Source organism: Mirounga angustirostris, unplaced genomic scaffold, assembly GCF_029215605.1.
Source record: "Mirounga angustirostris isolate CCGP_5_RB_7025 unplaced genomic scaffold, mMirAng1.0.hap1 SCAF_6, whole genome shotgun sequence".
Lineage (NCBI taxonomy): Eukaryota > Metazoa > Chordata > Mammalia > Carnivora > Phocidae > Mirounga > Mirounga angustirostris.
The window spans coordinates 26807949-26824343 of NW_026991714.1; the positions used below are offsets into that span (position 1 = coordinate 26807949).

General features: G+C 52.5%; 1 protein-coding gene across 3 annotated transcripts; it reads right to left on the reverse strand.

Moving 5' to 3' along the window:
• Positions 1-37: 37 nt before the first annotated feature.
• Positions 38-14106, reverse strand: PRELP (proline and arginine rich end leucine rich repeat protein). 3 transcript variants are annotated; one of them, XM_045876992.3, is made up of 3 exons: positions 13948-14106; positions 5373-6346; positions 38-2675 (listed from the first exon to the last, which is right to left on the reverse strand). In XM_045876992.3, the coding sequence occupies exons 2-3, from the start codon at positions 6328-6330 to the stop codon at positions 2500-2502; spliced, it is 1134 nt and encodes a 377-aa protein (XP_045732948.1). In that variant the 5' UTR covers positions 6331-6346; positions 13948-14106; the 3' UTR covers positions 38-2499. The 3 variants fall into 3 exon arrangements, with proteins under 3 accessions (XP_045732948.1, XP_054363918.1, XP_064450043.1); XM_054507943.2 differs by having other exon boundaries at positions 13958-14102; XM_064593973.1 differs by lacking the exon at positions 13948-14106 and adding an exon at positions 7776-7905.
• Positions 14107-16395: the final 2289 nt, after the last annotated feature.

Consider the following 16395-nt stretch of genomic DNA (forward strand, 5'->3'; position numbering starts at 1 on the left):
ATTCTTGACTTGTTCACTCTGTCAAGTTCAAGCAGGATATTTTTCATATTCCTTTATTTCCTCTGCTGTGAAGCGTGTTGGAGTGTAAAAATTGTTTCACAAAGTTAACATGGTTTTGAAGAAGGAACAGATATATGTAGAGTAACCTACACATCTACTCACACACCTGTCTACGTAGGTGCCAGGGGCACTGAAAGAATGAACTTGCGGATGGAGGAGGGGCTTCCTGAAATCCCCGGGAAGTCAGCACATTGTATGCGTGGGGGGGGGGTGGGGGGGGTGTTGTTTAAAGGCAATTTCACCTGAATCCCCTCTGGCTTATAGCTGTAGGGAGCAATGGAGGAAGCAGACTTCATCTAGATGGGGGGATGGGATGATGGTGATTGTTTTGCTGCTGAAACAAAACAGCTTAGGTTTGGGGAGCAGAAATGCCCCCTGCCCCCAGGGGGACCCCAGGTGCTGTGCTCCCCTGAGGGGCAGAGGTTGCAAGGTGTGAGGACGGTGCAGAAGCGGGGCTTATCCAGGCCTTAGCACCAGGTTGCTTATAGCCACCATAAGATACTGACTTTAAGCAGGAGCCTTGGAGAAACCAGCAGCAGCCAGGAAGGACGGGGCATTATATGGGAGCACGAGGGAAGGAGGCTGAGAGGAAATGGGCCCTATTTTCTGTAAATGAGCAAAAGAGGAAGATGAAACAGACTATACTGGGAATTTCTTGAAGTTAGGGACCTAGCTTAATCCAATTTCTTAAAAATCTCTGGAACTTTTCTTAGCCTAATGAGGCTGGGCATGTGTCCTACTTACTTCTAGAACAACCACCCCCACCCCCCCGCCCCCAACATATACACTAAGGAGCTATAGAGGGGCAGCATCTCCTGGAGGAGTGAAGGAGAAGGGGAAGGTGAGTGAGCCCTGTGGGGCCCAGGCTCTGCTTGGAGGCCAGCCAAGCCACTCACCTGGCCCAGGCAAGGAGGGGAGGGGATTTCAAGGGGAGGGACAGTCCATACAGGGAATAAATTACTGCAAAGGGCAGGGATAATAGATAATCAGAGCATGGTTTAAAGAGCAGAGCTGCAGACTAGACCATGGATGCTGGAGAGAACTGGGCGGGGCATCTTAGCCACCCCCTTGGTTTCCAGACGTGGGGGCTGAGGGCAGAAGGGACCCACGAGGTCAGACAGCAAACAGGAACAAACCACCTCCTCACCTGGGTTCCTGAGGGTTCCCACTTGTGCTCACTCATGATGGGGATCAGCCCCCGCCTCGAGACCTCTGTACCTTTGCGTCCTTTACATCCCAGAGGGATGACTGTGCACATCGCCCAGGCCTTTTCAAGTTGGAGCCTGAGGCCAGCTCCTTGGCCTTGTAAAACCATCCCAAAGAGGGGCAAGGAGGAAGACAGGAGCCCGCTGTGACCTGCACCAGCCACCAGGTGTCACTGATGTGTCTGCCTTAGAGGGGAAGCCTATCTGTGCTTGTGGAACAGGCTTTTGGGAGATTTCCCGGGGCTCCGCCCCTTCCAGAGCACTTTCTCATGAACTGCTTCCGGGCTTTGGACAGGATTGGGCCATCCACACTGATAGGGAACAGATGGTGGGGCGGGGCTGGTGGCTCTGTACCCTTCACTGTGGACACCGTGTGGCCCAGGGCATCAGGCCTCTTGTCCAGACTGGCAAGGGGGCTGTGGGATCCATCTGTACGAACAGGGGCCCAACCCTGGGGGGCTCTGATTCCCACCCCTCTCCTGCTGGCTGATTCCTGGTTCCCCAAACTATTCTTCTCCTTGACTATTCCTCCCTGCTCTTACTCTTGAGATAGAGAGGCCCGGCCAGAAGGGCGTGTGCAGAGGAGGGCCCCGGCTAGCCCTGTGAAGAGACTGCCAGATGCAGGCCCCTGCGGGAACCCTGATCCTTCACCCTCCTTCAGCCATTCCCTTGCACTTCCTTGCTGGAGAACGCGGGCTGGGTAAGAGCCAGCACAATGTCTGGTGCCAACGAACAGAGCGGTGGAGCAGCAGTTTTGGAAGGCGGGATCTGTGGCTAAGGGGCCTGTTGGGGCCGGACCTGCCCATGATGGTGGAGTCTCCAGCAGGACTTTCCAAACCTCACCTCTGGGCTGCTCCTGACCGCCTTCTGCTTGCTTCGGCCAGGACCAAGTTCCAGATGTCAGCCCATGGCCCCAACTTACCCAGGAGTGACAGGGTAGAGGAGGAGGAGAGAAGAGTATGTCTTTAGACGCACCTCTGTGCTTCTGGGACGAAGCGTGGGTGTGCAGTGAGTGTCTTTGAGCTGGGTGAACCAAATCAAGCCCTTAGAAGTCTTGCTCTAGAAGCCCCGGGTGTGGCAGAGTATGTGGCTAGTCCCTGCCTCGGGAAGGTGGGATAGGAAAGGCAAAGCTGGGAGTGAGGAAGGAAGATAGAGGACACGAATGGTGGGCCCGGGCCCCCGGGCCGTCGGCATTCAAGTGCGGTCAGAGGAGATTCGGGGGGCAGAGTAAGGCCTAAATGACCACGGACTGCAGCAGACGGAAGCACATCATGAGGTCCACTGGGATGGGTGGCTTCAGGTGGTTCCCATCCAGCCGCAGGTAGCGGAGGTGCGGCACGTTCTCCAGATCCGAGGAGAAGTCATGGAAGGCAACTAGACTGCTGGGGCAAATCTGGGTCCCATTGATCTCTGTGGAGAAGGAAGGGAGAAGTCAGCAGGCGAGGTGGGGGGGGGTCGGGACAGACGGGGCTGGAGGCAAAGATGAGGAAGGAGAAGGGGGGTGGACAACTGAGGATAAGAACTCGAGTTCTCTTCTCTGGAACTGGCCGACCTTGGGAATGTGTGACCAAGGGTGAGTCAAACCTATCCCCCCCCACCCCCAGGCTCACTTTACTTGTTCGTAGAATGAATTAAGTCAGAACCAATCAACTATTGTTATCGGAAATTCACTCGGTGGAGTCGTGGAGGAAGTCAACTGTGAGCTGGACCTTCAGAGACGGGTGGGACCACAGCAGGTGGAGATGTGGGGGTGACCTCCGGTTTGAAGGAAGTTGTAGGGGCGCCTGGGTGGCTCAGTCGTTGGGCGTCTGCCTTCAGCTCAGGTCATGATCCCAGGGTCCTGGGATCGAGCCCCGCATTGGGCTCCCTGCTCGGCAGGAGGCCTGCTTCTCCCTCTCCCACTCCCCCTGCTTGTGTTCCCTCTCTCGCTGTGTCTCTCTCTGTCAAATAAATAAATAAAATCTTAAAAAAAAAAAAAAGGATTTAATCCTGGGGCGCCTGGGTGGCTCAGTCGTTGAGCGTCTGCCTTCGGCTCAGGTCATGATCCCAGGGTCCTGGGATCGAGCCCCGCATTGGGCTCCCTGCTCGGCGGGAAGCCTGCTTCTCCCTCTCCCACTCCCCCTGCTTGTGTTCCCTCTCTCGCTGTGTCTCTCTGTCAAATAAATAAATAAAATCTTCAAAAAAAAAGAAGGAAGTTGTAGAGGCCGCTCAAGGCAGAATCCGGGAGTAGTAAATAGTACAGTGGGATGTCCTAGGGGAGATAAGCTGGACAGCTAAACGTTAGCCACGTGTGTGGTAGGCTTTCAAATGGAAAACGAGATTCCACTGTGTCCTTCGCCTCTGGTGCGATGACACCAGGTTTGTCATCTTCTGAATGAGCTCTGTATTCCCCCTAAATCTTGCCTCTTTCATCATCTGTGGGGTCAGCGTTGTTGTTGTTAGTGATGGTGTTGTTGTTGTTGTTGTTCTTCTTCTTCTTCTTCATCTTCTTCTTTCTCTCTTTTCATCACTGGAGAACGCTGACATCAGTGGATTTTTTTCTCACGACCGCTGTGACTTTGGACTGTCACCTTACCGCTCTGACATTTAGTTCCCAAATCTGTGAAATGGTGAGAATGGTGCCTGCCCCCCACCCCAGATGAGAGGATGTTGGCAAAGGCATTGTGCAGACTGTCCAGGATGGGGCAGGTGGCAACATTAAGATCATTGCTGCGAACATGGCCATCACACTGACCTAGGGCTGGCTCTGCCCACTCTGTCCATCCTTGACACGGGACACAGGCTGGGCACAGGGGATACAGGTGGACGGGGTGTGATTTTTCTGACTTCAGCCTCAAAAGGCAGGATATCCCCTAGAAGCCTGCCCTTCCCCACCCTGATAGAGACCTGCCGGCCATTGAGTAAGGTATTCTTTCTGCCTGGATTTTCGGCCTATCTAGCTTTTGGGGTAATGCGTTCCATCAGTTCACTACCTGCAGGATGAAATTAAACAGTTTCCCCTTTTCCTGAATTTGTTTTTTGCAAGCTTTAAAAAAAGCCCTCCCAACTTCCTGTAATTATCCCAGATGAGTGAACGAAACTGTTCTCCCATCCATTTGTTTCAAGATTGTAGGAATTCAATAATCTCCCTCTCATTCTTTGGCTTGGAAACTAAGGATTCCTAATATTATCTTAGGGGTGCTGCCTTTTCCCCTTGGTCCCCTTCAACACTATAGCTGCTACATTCCTGGTGTGGATGGAGCCTGGTTTTGTTCAAGGACCAGATAATATACTCTCTTGTTTTTGAAGCTTTCTGTCGATGCTCTGCTCAGAGCTGACATTGTTGATCGAAGCAAAAGTGGGACTTCCAGCTTCTTCTGAGCTGCAATCTTTACCCCAAGCCCAGAACCCTATAAATGTAGCTTAGGCAAATTCTACCTTAAATGTGCTCTTACATGATGAAATATTCCCGCCTTCCAGCTAGACTCGGAAAGCGCCTGCGCTCTGGCTGCCGGGTCTTTACCAGCTGCCTACCCCAAGTATGTAGCTGCTTTGCTGTGAACATCTTTTAGAGATTCCTCAAAACCTAGGCTCAGCTTTCCTCTCATAACTGGCAGCTTGTACAGGGGACAGACGCAGGACATTTCAGAGTAGTGACACTCAGAACACGTCACTGTTCTGCTTTCACGAGAATGTCTGGGACTGCACTCCGTGTCTACCCAACTGTAGATCTGGAGGGCAGAGAACCTGGGGCTAGCGAGAAGGGACAGAGGAGGAAAAGCTCTTACCCTCCAAGCATGGTATTCTGGGCACTTTATCCATATTAGCCTATTAAATCCTCATATCGACTTTGTGACCGAAGGTATTGCTCCCATTCTCATTTTACAGATGAGACAACTTCCCAGAGAGGTGAAATATCTGTTCAAGGTCACACAGATAGTAAGTGGCAAGGTCAAGATTTGAAGTCCAGTGCCAAACTGGATACTTTTTTGCTCTACCCCCCACCCCCTTCACCCCAAGCTCCTAGAAAGGATTGAGGCAATAAGAGCCTCCACTTCCCTGGCCATGGCCAGTAAGAGCCTCCACTTCCCTGGCCATGGCCGTGGCCGTGGCCCTGCCCCCACTCACTCTCTATGCTGTTGTTGTTGAGGTACAGGTGCTCCAGCTTGTTGTTGATGGCGGGCACACTGCTGATCATGTTGTGGGACAGGTGGAGCACGAGCAGGTTGGAGATGTTGAAGGAGTTCTTGGGGAGCCCCCTGTCTGACAGCCTGTTGTAGTTAAGGCGAATGAAGGCAAGGTTGGGGAAACCCTTGAAGTAGCCATTAGGGATGGTCTCGATCCTGTTGCTGTCCAGGTAGAGCTGGTGAATGGCCGTGGGCACCTTGGGTGGCATCTTTCTCAGGATGTTGTGGGCCAGGTTGAGCTGCATGAGGTTCTTGAGGCCCTGGAAGGTGTCAGGCTTGAAGACGCCATCACTCAGCCTGTTGTGTTGGAGATCCAGGAGCAGCAGGCTGTCCAGCTTGCTGAAGACGCCGGGCGGGATTCTGGAGATCTGGTTCTGGCTCAGCCTCAGCTGCTCCAGGTTCCGGGGCAGGGCTGAGGGCACCTCTTCGAGCTGGTTCTTCTCCATGTAGAGGAATACCAGACTGGGCAGTTTCTCCAGTACCTTCTGGTCTATCTTGCGAATTCGGTTATTATCCAGGTTGATCCACCTCAGGCCCGTGGCATTCTGGAAGGACTCCACTGGGAGCTCAGTTATGAAGTTGTTCTGCAGATAGAGGTAATGGATGCGGGGTGGGATGACAGGGACCTTTCGGAGGTTGCGGCTGTCACAGTAGAGGGCAGATGGGAAATCCGGGGGGCAGTAGCATTCCCGGGGGCAGTCAGGGAAGATTGAGGGAGGGCCTGGTGGGAGGGGAGGGGGCAGGTCTGTAGGCTCCAATGGCTCATGGGGCTGAGAAAAGCTGGGGGTGGGCCTGGGTCTGGGCCTGGGCCTGGGTCTCGGTCGTCTTGTCAGCTGGCCTTGGGCCACTGAGGCCAAGATGAGGAGAAGTGGGAGGAGCCAGCAGAGGGATGACCTCATGATCCAGGTGACGCACCTGCAGGGAGGAGACACAGGGAGTCATTAGCCTTCTGGGCCCTGTAATTAGAGGCCCTGTCTTGGCACGAGAGTTGGCCAGGATGGGCTCCAGAGGGGCCGTGGGAGAGACCTGTCGAAGCATCTCTTCGTCTGCCTGTATCCAGCAGGTAAGAAAATAACAAGGACTTGAGGGTCTGGACTCCCGGCCTACAGGCCTTGCCTGCTCTGGTGAGGATGAGCCATCCTGCAGAAAGCACATTGGCTGTGAATCAGGAGCACTGGGGCTTGCTGGAGAAGACCCTTAACCTCTCTAGCACTTGGTCTCCCCACTTGCAGCATAAGCAAATCATCCCTGTTCCTAGAAGAGGGATGTTAGGAGACATGAACCATAGAGTCCTAAGTGGTCCATCTGGAAGGGTCCTTAGAGATCCCATAATTCAGTGATTTTCAGACTGTGCCCCTCTTTCTGTAGAGTCCCCTGAGGGAGGGAGACCGAGTGGGTGGCCCCAGGGCACCGCCAACTCACCCCTGTGTCAACCTGAGCAGCTCTGTGCTTTTAAATCTGTTATATAAAGAGGTTTGGCCAAAGCATGTATTTGAAAGAAACTCCGCATTGCTAAAAATGGTTTGAAATCCACCAATCGAGCCCAGATTCTACTGTTTATAGAAATTAGGTCCTGGAGGGATGGAGTGGCTTGCCCAGGCCAGAAAGTTTGAACAGCAAGCCCAGGACAAAAACCCAGGTCTCCTGCCTTCCAGAGCAGGGCTTGCGGAGGTCCTGGGAAGGAAGGAAAGTGCTGTAGACACACTCGTGTCTTGTGTCTGCCCCTGCTAGCTCCTCACCCCTGCGCTCAGCTCAGGGAACGCTGCTCTTTGCCAGCCAGAGGCACACCAAGAATTTCTCCCCAGATGTGGAGGCTCCTGTGAAAATAAACAGGGCAGGGATCAAAAGCTGTGGGGAAATCACTTTCCTTTCTTCTGACACGTTCTCGCCGCCCCCATATCCACTGGAGCTGGCGGTGTTGAGACTGGATATGAAGAAGAATTTCCTGCTGGCCCTGTGACATAGTGGAATAGGTCACGGAAGGCTATTTTGGGGCCATGCTCCCCAATGGCTCTCGTGAGCCTTCAGATAGGATCATGGGGGTTGAGTTTAATTAAGCTGGAGAAAGAGCAAGAGGACCAGAGCTGCTGACAGAGTGGCAGCTCCCCCCAGCTTCCTCCCCTCACTGGCCAGCCAGCCAGGAGGGGTGCAGGCAGGGGTGGCCTGCACCCTGTCCTCCAAAGGGCCATCAGCCCGATGACCCTCCCCTCTGGGCTACAGCCAGCGTCTCTGTCCCCACACTGCTTCCCCTGGCCCTCCTTGCTGCTTTCTTATGAGGTGATGTCTGCCCCTCCCCTCCTGGGGCCCCGGGGCGGGGGATACAGGATTCCTGGGGTTCTCTGACCTAGGGTGGGCCGCCATGTGTCTCCAGCTGCATCTGGACGCTGGGATCCTGCCCCTGTGCCAGGCCTCTCGCTGGCTTTCCTTTGAGCCCCCATCAGCTTGCACTCCTTCCTTGGATGCTTCTCGCTGGCCTTGCTCAAAGGAAGACAATAGAAACCTCTCACCAGCTGCTTAGTTCTGGGCCAGATGCTCGAAAGGCACCGAATGTGACAAGAAACAGGAGAGAGGGCAGATCTCAACCCGAGGGGTAGAGGGTGTCTCCCTGTACCTTTCACACACACACCCTCCACACCTGACCTGTTCTCTCTCTCAGGCACACACACACACACACACACACCTCCCCACACCACACACATAAGCAAGCCCATGTTCACATGTCCACTGTGTGTATGTGTGTGAATCCTTACACAGTACTCTGAGAATGGGAGGGAGGGAGGGAAAGAGGGAGAGAGGGAGGGAAGAAGGGAGGGAGGGAGGGAAGGATGGAAGGAAGACTGATGAGGAGAAAGGAGGGAAGAGATTGCCCTGCAGTCTCTGTGGTTCTCCATCTCCCTCTAAGGGGGTCTCTCCCCAGGCAGGCCTCTCCAAGAGGGTCCACGAGGGCCATTTCCCTGGGTCTCCTATCACGAGGAAAAACCGTGCAGTTAGATTCTCGGCTTTACCTCCAGCTGAGGATCCAACAGTCCCACAAGGACTGAAAAGAGCAGACATGCATTGTAAACTTGAGTCTTGTTGCCGGGCCCCACACCACTTAGGACTGGTGAACTATGAATTAATATTTCATAAGTCCTGTAATTTTCTTGAAAATAGCAGTCATATACGTTTTAAGGGGTGGTTAAAGCATTAGTATGCTGAGCACAAACATTTTTAAAAGCCCCAATTTTTGTGACCCTATTTGTTTTGGCATTTCTTTATTTTCTGATTACGTGGGAGCCAGAAATAAGCCAGAAATCCCTCAGGATGTGAAGCTCCGCTTCAGGGAGGCTCCCCATTTCCCTCCCTTGCCTTTGTCACCAAAAGCATCTACCAGGTATTGGGCCTTGAGTTAAGCAAGTAAAACTTGTCCAGAACCTCCAGCAAAGGCTGCTCTGTGGGGCTCCGGCACTGGGCAGCTGGCCTTTGCTCATGGGTGTCTCCGGGGGAGCTCAGGGCCCGGGCAGCCCTGGTGCTCACTGTTAGGAGGGACAGTGCTCCTTCCAACCACAGTGAGCACAAGTCTTCCCCATCCCCAGCTCCTGCGCCAGACCCTTTGGGAACTTCTCTATCTCCCCCCCCAACCCCCACCCCCCAAGTCCCAAGCCCCAAGCCACCTTCTGACCCTCTTACATTCCAGACCTCTGGGGCTGGCCAAGCTCCTCGAAGAGCCACAGGGAGGTTTCGGAGGAAAAGTTCTCTGTGCCTGTTCCATGGAGAAACACTGCATCTGTTCAATTCCCCTTCTCTAAGCCCCAGGATTCAACCCCTCTCCACTGTGTGTGTGTGTGCGTGTGTGTGTGTGTTTGCGCGTGCACGTCCATTCTGCCTTCTTGAGAAAATAGAGTTCATTTCTAAGGCTTTTTGCACTGGGCTACGCCTCTTCCTGCTGGAGCCTGCGTGTCCAGAGGGGAGGTCCTGACCGCAGCCGTTGCTCCCAGCGGTCCTCAGCAAGGTCCTAAGTCCCCGAAAGCAGAATCTGTGTGACAGGGTGGAGGTCCCTGGACTCCCAGGGGAGTCAGAACCCGCCCCCCTCAACAAAGCCCAAAGTCACACTTTCTTCCGCTCCTGCCTTCCAGAGCTTTCCATCCAATCATAAACTCCCTTACCTAGGGTGGGTCATGAGTGTGTGCAGATTTTTGAGTTTCGTATGCCTTTGTAAGCATACCTCCCCACCCCCAGCTTTCTGCTGGGCAGCGCTCCCTGCTCCGTCGGCGGACTCCTGTGGACCCGCAACCACAGTTCTGGGCACCAGCACTGGCTCAAGAGAGCCTCTGCTTGACGGGAGCAAAGCCCAACCCAACATTCACTCTCTCACTTCCGAACATTTCCTGCGAGAGTTCTCCGTGAATGTCAGTTCCAAGTATTGGAGATCTGGTCTTGCATCCTGGCTCTGACCCTCCTCCCCAGGCTCTTCATTTGTGTGAGGATGAAATGAGATCACACACATGAAGGCATGTTGTAGAGCAGAAAATCTCTACCAATGGCAGGGGGTTCATTTATTCACCTATTTATTTATAAAAGAGCCAATTCTCTCGGGAGACTTGATTTTTAAAGTGAGATAACCCTCATCCCTACCTGGCTCGTGAATTCATTCGTTGAAGGCTCGAACACCCAGGACCAGTGCAACGTTGAGGCTCAGGGCAGGGCTGGGTTGAAGTTCACGTGGGTTTGTCAAGTCAGTACGAGCAAGTTTAAGGGTAATTGGCTTTGCACAAAGAGTCTGGAATTGGGATTGGGCTGGGAGTAAGGTTGGGTATGTCTCCCCGGGTTGAAGAAGGGTTACTCCACACTATAGTTGACCCTTGAACAACACAGGTTTGAACATTGTGGGTCCACTTATACGCAGATATTTTTCGATAAATATATGTACAGTCCTATAAATGTGTTTTCTCTTCCTTAGGATTTTTAAATCACATTTCTCTTCTCTAGCTTACCTTGTTTTAAGACTGCAGTGTATAATACATATAGCTACAAAGTATGTGTTAATCCACTGTTGATGGATTGGCGAAGCTTCTGGTCAATGGTAGGCTGTTAGTAGTTAAGTTTGGGGGGAAGCAACAGTTATAGGCAGATTTTTGACTGTGTTGTTGGGGTTGGCAACCCTAACCCCTGTGCTTTTCCAAGGGTCAAATGTACTCACTGGCAGTCTTGTTCTTGTCAAATTTCCTGCCTAGTTGGTCACCCCTAAGCCTCCATGGCTTAATTCAGCCAGTGACCCTGCCATGGATAATGGGGCTGCCCCCCGCCCCAGAGCCACACCCATGGACATTGGGGTGACCCTCTTTCTTTGTTCCCTTCTTTCTGTTCTACACTCAGACTTCTGAAAGCTATCCTGCTCCCTTTATCTCTTCCAGAAGCCCAGAAGGAGGTTGGAAGCCAGGAGAATCAGATGGTCACTTGTTAGCAGAGGAGTTGAGACAGCCCCCCTCCCCATCCAGGCTGCCTGAGCCCCTTTCAAGGCCTCCAAGTAGGGCTCATGTGGTCCTCAGGGAACAAAAGGGCTGATATCATGAATGAATTCAACACACTATTGGTGCAGCTGCCCCTTTCCTGGGGGGTGAATCCGTATAAGGGTGAGCCTGACTGGGGCAGTGGGGATACTAGACAGGGGGTGAGGGTTCTCAGCCCGTCTTCCGCTACCTAGTTACGTGAGCCTGTCTTCAGCCTCAGGTTCCTTACCTGTAAAACGGGGATAACAAATCTTTCCTATCCCTATATTCCTCACCCAGTTGTTGTCAGAAACAAGTGTGATAAGCGACTTTAAAATGAACCGCAGATCAAAAAATACTAAAAATAAATATAACACTATTATGGAGAGACCATCTGTCTCCCCAGTGTCTACCACAAGGCGAAGTGTAAACAGAATGAAGTTTTTTTGGCCTGAGGCCACTAGTCCAGAAGAGCATGTTTTCCATTCTGAGGGACTAGGGACGAAATGGGGTGAGATGGCCGTCCTCCTCTGACAGCCTGGCACCTCACCATATCCTTCGTTCTGCCTCCAGCCCCTACTATCTCCAACCCCTGAAGAAAGCCTAGAAGAATCTGTCCGATGCCTTGAGCACTCATAGATCTGGGTCCCAACCCTGCAAGTCTCCAGTTGCTTAGCTGGATACACTTGGGCAAACCTCCTACCTCTACTGGGCTCTAGTGTCCTTATCTGTAAAATGGGCATATTAACACCTTCTTACCAGATTGTTTTGAGGGCTAAATGAGTGAATGTGTTTAAAGTGAGTGCTCAGTGAACATTAAGCTGTTGTTGACATATTTTCAAAGTAATTAGATCTCTGTCCCTCTAGCTTGGCCAGAGGGCAGCCCTGCCCTTCACCCAGACGCAGGGATTCTTGTAGGTGGGTACTGGCTTCTGGATTTTCCCCAGCTTTTCCACACAGAGCAACATCCTCCCTTTGGGGCCTGTGAGACCACCATTGGGTCTTAGAACCAACGAGTCGGAGAGACCATAGGAGCCCCCAGCCACCTGGTAGAAGGCTCACTTTGTCTTTTCAATTCACTAACCCCACCTGAAAGCCTTTCTGTAGCGGGTGAGGGGATGCTGGCCAGGGAAGGCACAGTCTCACCTCCTCAGCTGGCTCTGGAGCCCCCTGTGATCCGTGACTTCCCCTCCCCAACCTTTTGCACCTGGCTTTTTTGCCCCTTCCAGCCTTGACATGCTTCCCTCACCTGCCCAGTAAATGGGGCTGCCCACTGGGGAAGGGGAGGAGGATTGCAGAGCTTGGTGTTCAGCCTGTCCTCTCTCTGAGCACATCAGGACAGACAGCTGTGGGGCAAGGGGAGAGGAGATCTAGAAGGGATGGGGAAGGGCCCAGTCCAGTGCCCAGAGCAGGCGGATTAGCACGTGAGAGGAAACATAAGCGCTTTGGAGCTATCTTGGGGGAACTTTCTGGGATGTTCCCTATGATGTGGTTGCCGGTGCTTGTGGGGAAGAAGGGGGTGGGAACGAGCACCTGAAGGAACAGGCTGGCCCATCTGAGAGACTCTGGAGCTCCTCCACCAGACGGTTCTTGTCCAGGAAACCACACAGCCCTTCTGCCCAGCTAACACTGCCCTGAGTCCTGGGCTCTTCAGTCCCAGCATGGGTGACTCTCAGGCCCCTGATTCAGGTTCTCAAACCCTGGCTGACTGTCAGGAACCCCCCAGGTACTAAACAATAGATTCCTGGGCTCCATCTGGAAGGTCTTGAGTGAGGGGTCCAGGCATCTATATTTTTAGTAAGCTCCCCTACCCCCCTGAATCAGTCAGGATGGGGGAGATTTTGAAGATCAACCACATTCGGGGACCCTGATCTGCCCATGCTACCTGCCCTGGGAGAACACTCTCTCTGCTGTTGCAAAGTTGAGTAAGTTGGGGGAAGAGAGGGGCTACTTGGAAAGGAGCCCCATTCAGTGACCCACTTTAGCTCCCCCGTCCTGACTGATTCAGAAATTACTGTCTTTTTGCCCTCTGCCACAAGGATCCCTTGCCAACCTGGGATGGTTTTGAAATTGCTTTAAAGAGAAATCTTTTCTGGCTGCCTGCAGAAAAAATAAATGAGTTGCCCTCCAGAGCTGGGAATTACGACCCCCAAGTCTTGGAAGCTGGGTTGCTTTCTTCCCTTTCTTTCCAAAAGCCAAGCGCTTTGGGCCAGAGAAGGAAATTCAGAACTACTGGGAAGATACTGTACAGGTTGGAAAGGCACTTTTTTCTCCCTCCTACCCAATTAAGTTCTGAAGAATGAAAAAAACCCTTCCAGTGCTTGCTCTGGTTCATCTCCTCCCTCTCGGCCTCAACTCAGGACACATGATTTTCTTTCGGCTCTGCCATCTCAGTGGGAAGACGCACTTTCTCTTTGCTCTTCCAGCTGAGGAAGCTTGTGAGAATGTGAGAGACAAGATGGAGAGAGAGACACACACAGAGAGACAGAGAGAGCCAGTGTGTGTGTGTGTGTGTGTGTGTGTGTTTCTGGGGGCGTCCAGGCTGTGCTCTAGCTCTGCATGTGGGATGCAGAGTGGAGCTGAACGGACAGGACACCTTCCTATCATGTGTGTGTGTATGTGTGCGTGGGCAGTGAACACGCAGCCTCCCTGTGACGTGTGCCCCTGTGGCGGGGTGTGACAACATGGGAAAGGTGCAAAGAAATGGGTTCTAGAGTCGGGTTTCCATAGAAACACCTGCTGTGTAGGAATACCGTGTGCAGCCTAACTCCCTGTGCTACAACAAACCTCTGAACCGAGAAAGTTGAACTTTTGCATCAAGCAAATACATGGGCACAGAACGAGGGAGAGAAGGTAGAGCAGGCGGGTGCAGAGGAAATGTGGAAGACTCATTGGAGCTCATTTGGAAGACGTCTTTCCTACATCAAAAGGAGAAAAGGTGGGAGGAAGGAAGGAAGAGAAATGGATCAGTAAGGTCAGTTGGACAGAGTAGGAGGAAACCTGCTGGAGGAAGGGGTCTCCCCCCCCCCATCTCCCCCCTGGGCTTACCTGCACACACCTGCCTCTCCTCTCAGCTGTGAGTTTAGTCCCCCGGCAAGGCTCCCCCTCTTCCTCCCCCACCCTTCGGTGGAGCTGTGGCAGCAGAGAGTCTGCTAGAAGTTCTGATCTCCCAGTGGTGCCTGCGTGCTTGTGTTTGCCTGACTTTTCCTCTACCAGATCCTAGCGGGGTGGGGAGGTTAGGTTAGGGGGAGGGACAGGCAGATTGTAGGGAGGGAGGGGAAGGAGGAGGGAAGGGAGGGAGGGAGGAGGGAGGAAGGGAGGGAGGGAGGGAGCTTGGGAAAGGAGGAATGACAACAATAAAGTCTTTATTTGGCAGCCAAAACTCCCAAAGACTTCATCCACACACCATGCCCACTAACGGACTCGTTTTTAATAACATTTCCTTCTGCTGCTGCTTCTGGGGGGAGATTGTTTGACCCATGTTTGGAAAACAAGCCAAATTAACAGAGGAAAAAGGCATGAAAAGCAACCTCTGTACAGGCCAGAGCTTCATAGCTGGGTCCAACCCCAGCCTGTCCCATTCCTCCTCCTCACCATTGCCCTACTTCTGATGCCTATCACTTCCCTGGTGTGAAATTCCCAAACCAGCGAGGGGTGTGGGATGTTTCCTCCGAACAGTGACCATCCTGCCCTTCCTCACCTTCTCTAGGAGGGTTACAACGGAGTAGAGTCTTGCTGGGCAGTGAGCTGGCAGGGAGATGGCCTTGGTTTGGCTGCTGGAGGGATGCTCTGAGGACCAGAGAGGGAAGAGTCTGGCCTGGGGGTCACACAGTAAAGGCAGACAGAATTAAGATTTGATGTAAGACCTGAAGTCTCTGTCCCTAGCTCAGGTGGACAATATCAGTGTCTTATTTCAACTTCTCTGTACATCTCACACTCGGGAGAGATCTGGGGGCTGTATGGTCCTCACACAAAATACATGAGGAAATCCAAAAGCCCCCTCTCCATGTCATCCCAGAAGACCCCTTCAAGTAAGACCATCACTCTCCAACAATCCCCCTTAATTAAAAAGCTGCAACACATTTGCAGCTAAGTAGTGCCCAGCAAAACTTCCTGCCGCCTTAGGCAACTACTTAGAAAACTCAGTGTTTACTTTTTCTATCATCCCAGATAGAGCCATGGAGGCAAGTGACAGTGAACTGCTTCCACCCGCCTCCAATCTGGGGTAGAGGAAGGAACCCTAACATTAGAGTCAGCGGCCCTGGGCTCCGCCACTTACAAGCTGTGCTATGTTGGGCAAGTCACTGGATCATGTGGAGCCTCTATGTCCTCATCTACACAATAAGGATGATACCTGCCTCACAGGGTTGGGAGGGTTCAATGATATCATAAATGGGGGGGGGGACACTTTAGAAACCGGGAAGATGTTCGGGTTTAGGAGAGAGATGATGGTGCCTGGGAGTCAGCCTAAGCAATGGAGAAGGAAAAATAAAACCCACTTCTTCTCTTCCCACCCCATTTCCACCCTAAAGCTCGTGCCTTCCACATCCTGCTGGGGAGGTCTTGCTGGAAGCCAGCACAACTCTAGATTCATATTAGCCCTGGAGGTACCAGGCCACTCGTGAATTTTGTTTTTCATCTAGATGGGATATGTCCCCTCCTGCAGACTGAGCCCATCAGCCCCTAGACTTGCTTGTTTCCCTTGGTTTGCCAGGTGGTAAGGAGAGTTCAAGAAAGATGAGCAAGATACATGAAGCACAGGGAGAGCAGGCCGGGGCGGGAGAGGGGGGAGAGGGGAGGAGCTAGACAGTGCGGGGAGGGGGGGGGGCGGGTGGGTGTGTGACTTCTATCCATTTTCGTGGGGTTCCATCCACATCCCAGAGTCTGTGCTCCTTGATGATGACCAGCTCCAAGCCCTGTCAAGCCAATGTTTCTCCCTCCCTACATCCCCCCCCGTCCCTCCCTTCCTCCCTGCCTTCCTCCCTCCCTCCCCTGCCCTATCCTAGGCTCAGAATGAAGAGAGAGAGAATCAGAGAGAATCAGAATGAAGCATACAGATGGCCAGGGGGATATTCTGGAATGTCAAGAGTAAAGTTTGCTAATTGGTGGCCTGTGGAACTAAAATGGCTCGAGGACCCGACATGTGTTTTGATAGCTCATTAACAGAAAAACCTTTTTATTATGGTTAATTTAAAACATATACACATTTACACATTACACATTACACAATAGTATTAATACACAATACACATTACAGAAGAGTATTAATAACCCAATATACCCAACGACCTGCTTCCACAATCACCAACTCATGGCCCATTGTGTTCCATCTGTGCCCCCCACTGCCACAAAACCCACTGGAATATTTTTTTTTTAAAGATTTTATTTATTTATTTGAGAGAGAGAGAGAGAGCACAAGACGGGGGAGGGTCAGAGGGAGAAGCAGACTCCCTGCTAAGCAGGGAGCCCGATGTGGGACTCGATCCCGGGACTCCA

Coding starts and splice junctions, on each gene's coding strand:
- PRELP (XM_064593973.1), bottom strand. Junction 2,676..5,372: donor CAACAACAACAGCATAGAGA/GTGAGTGGGGGC, acceptor CCTTCTCCACAG/AGATCAATGGGACCCAGATT.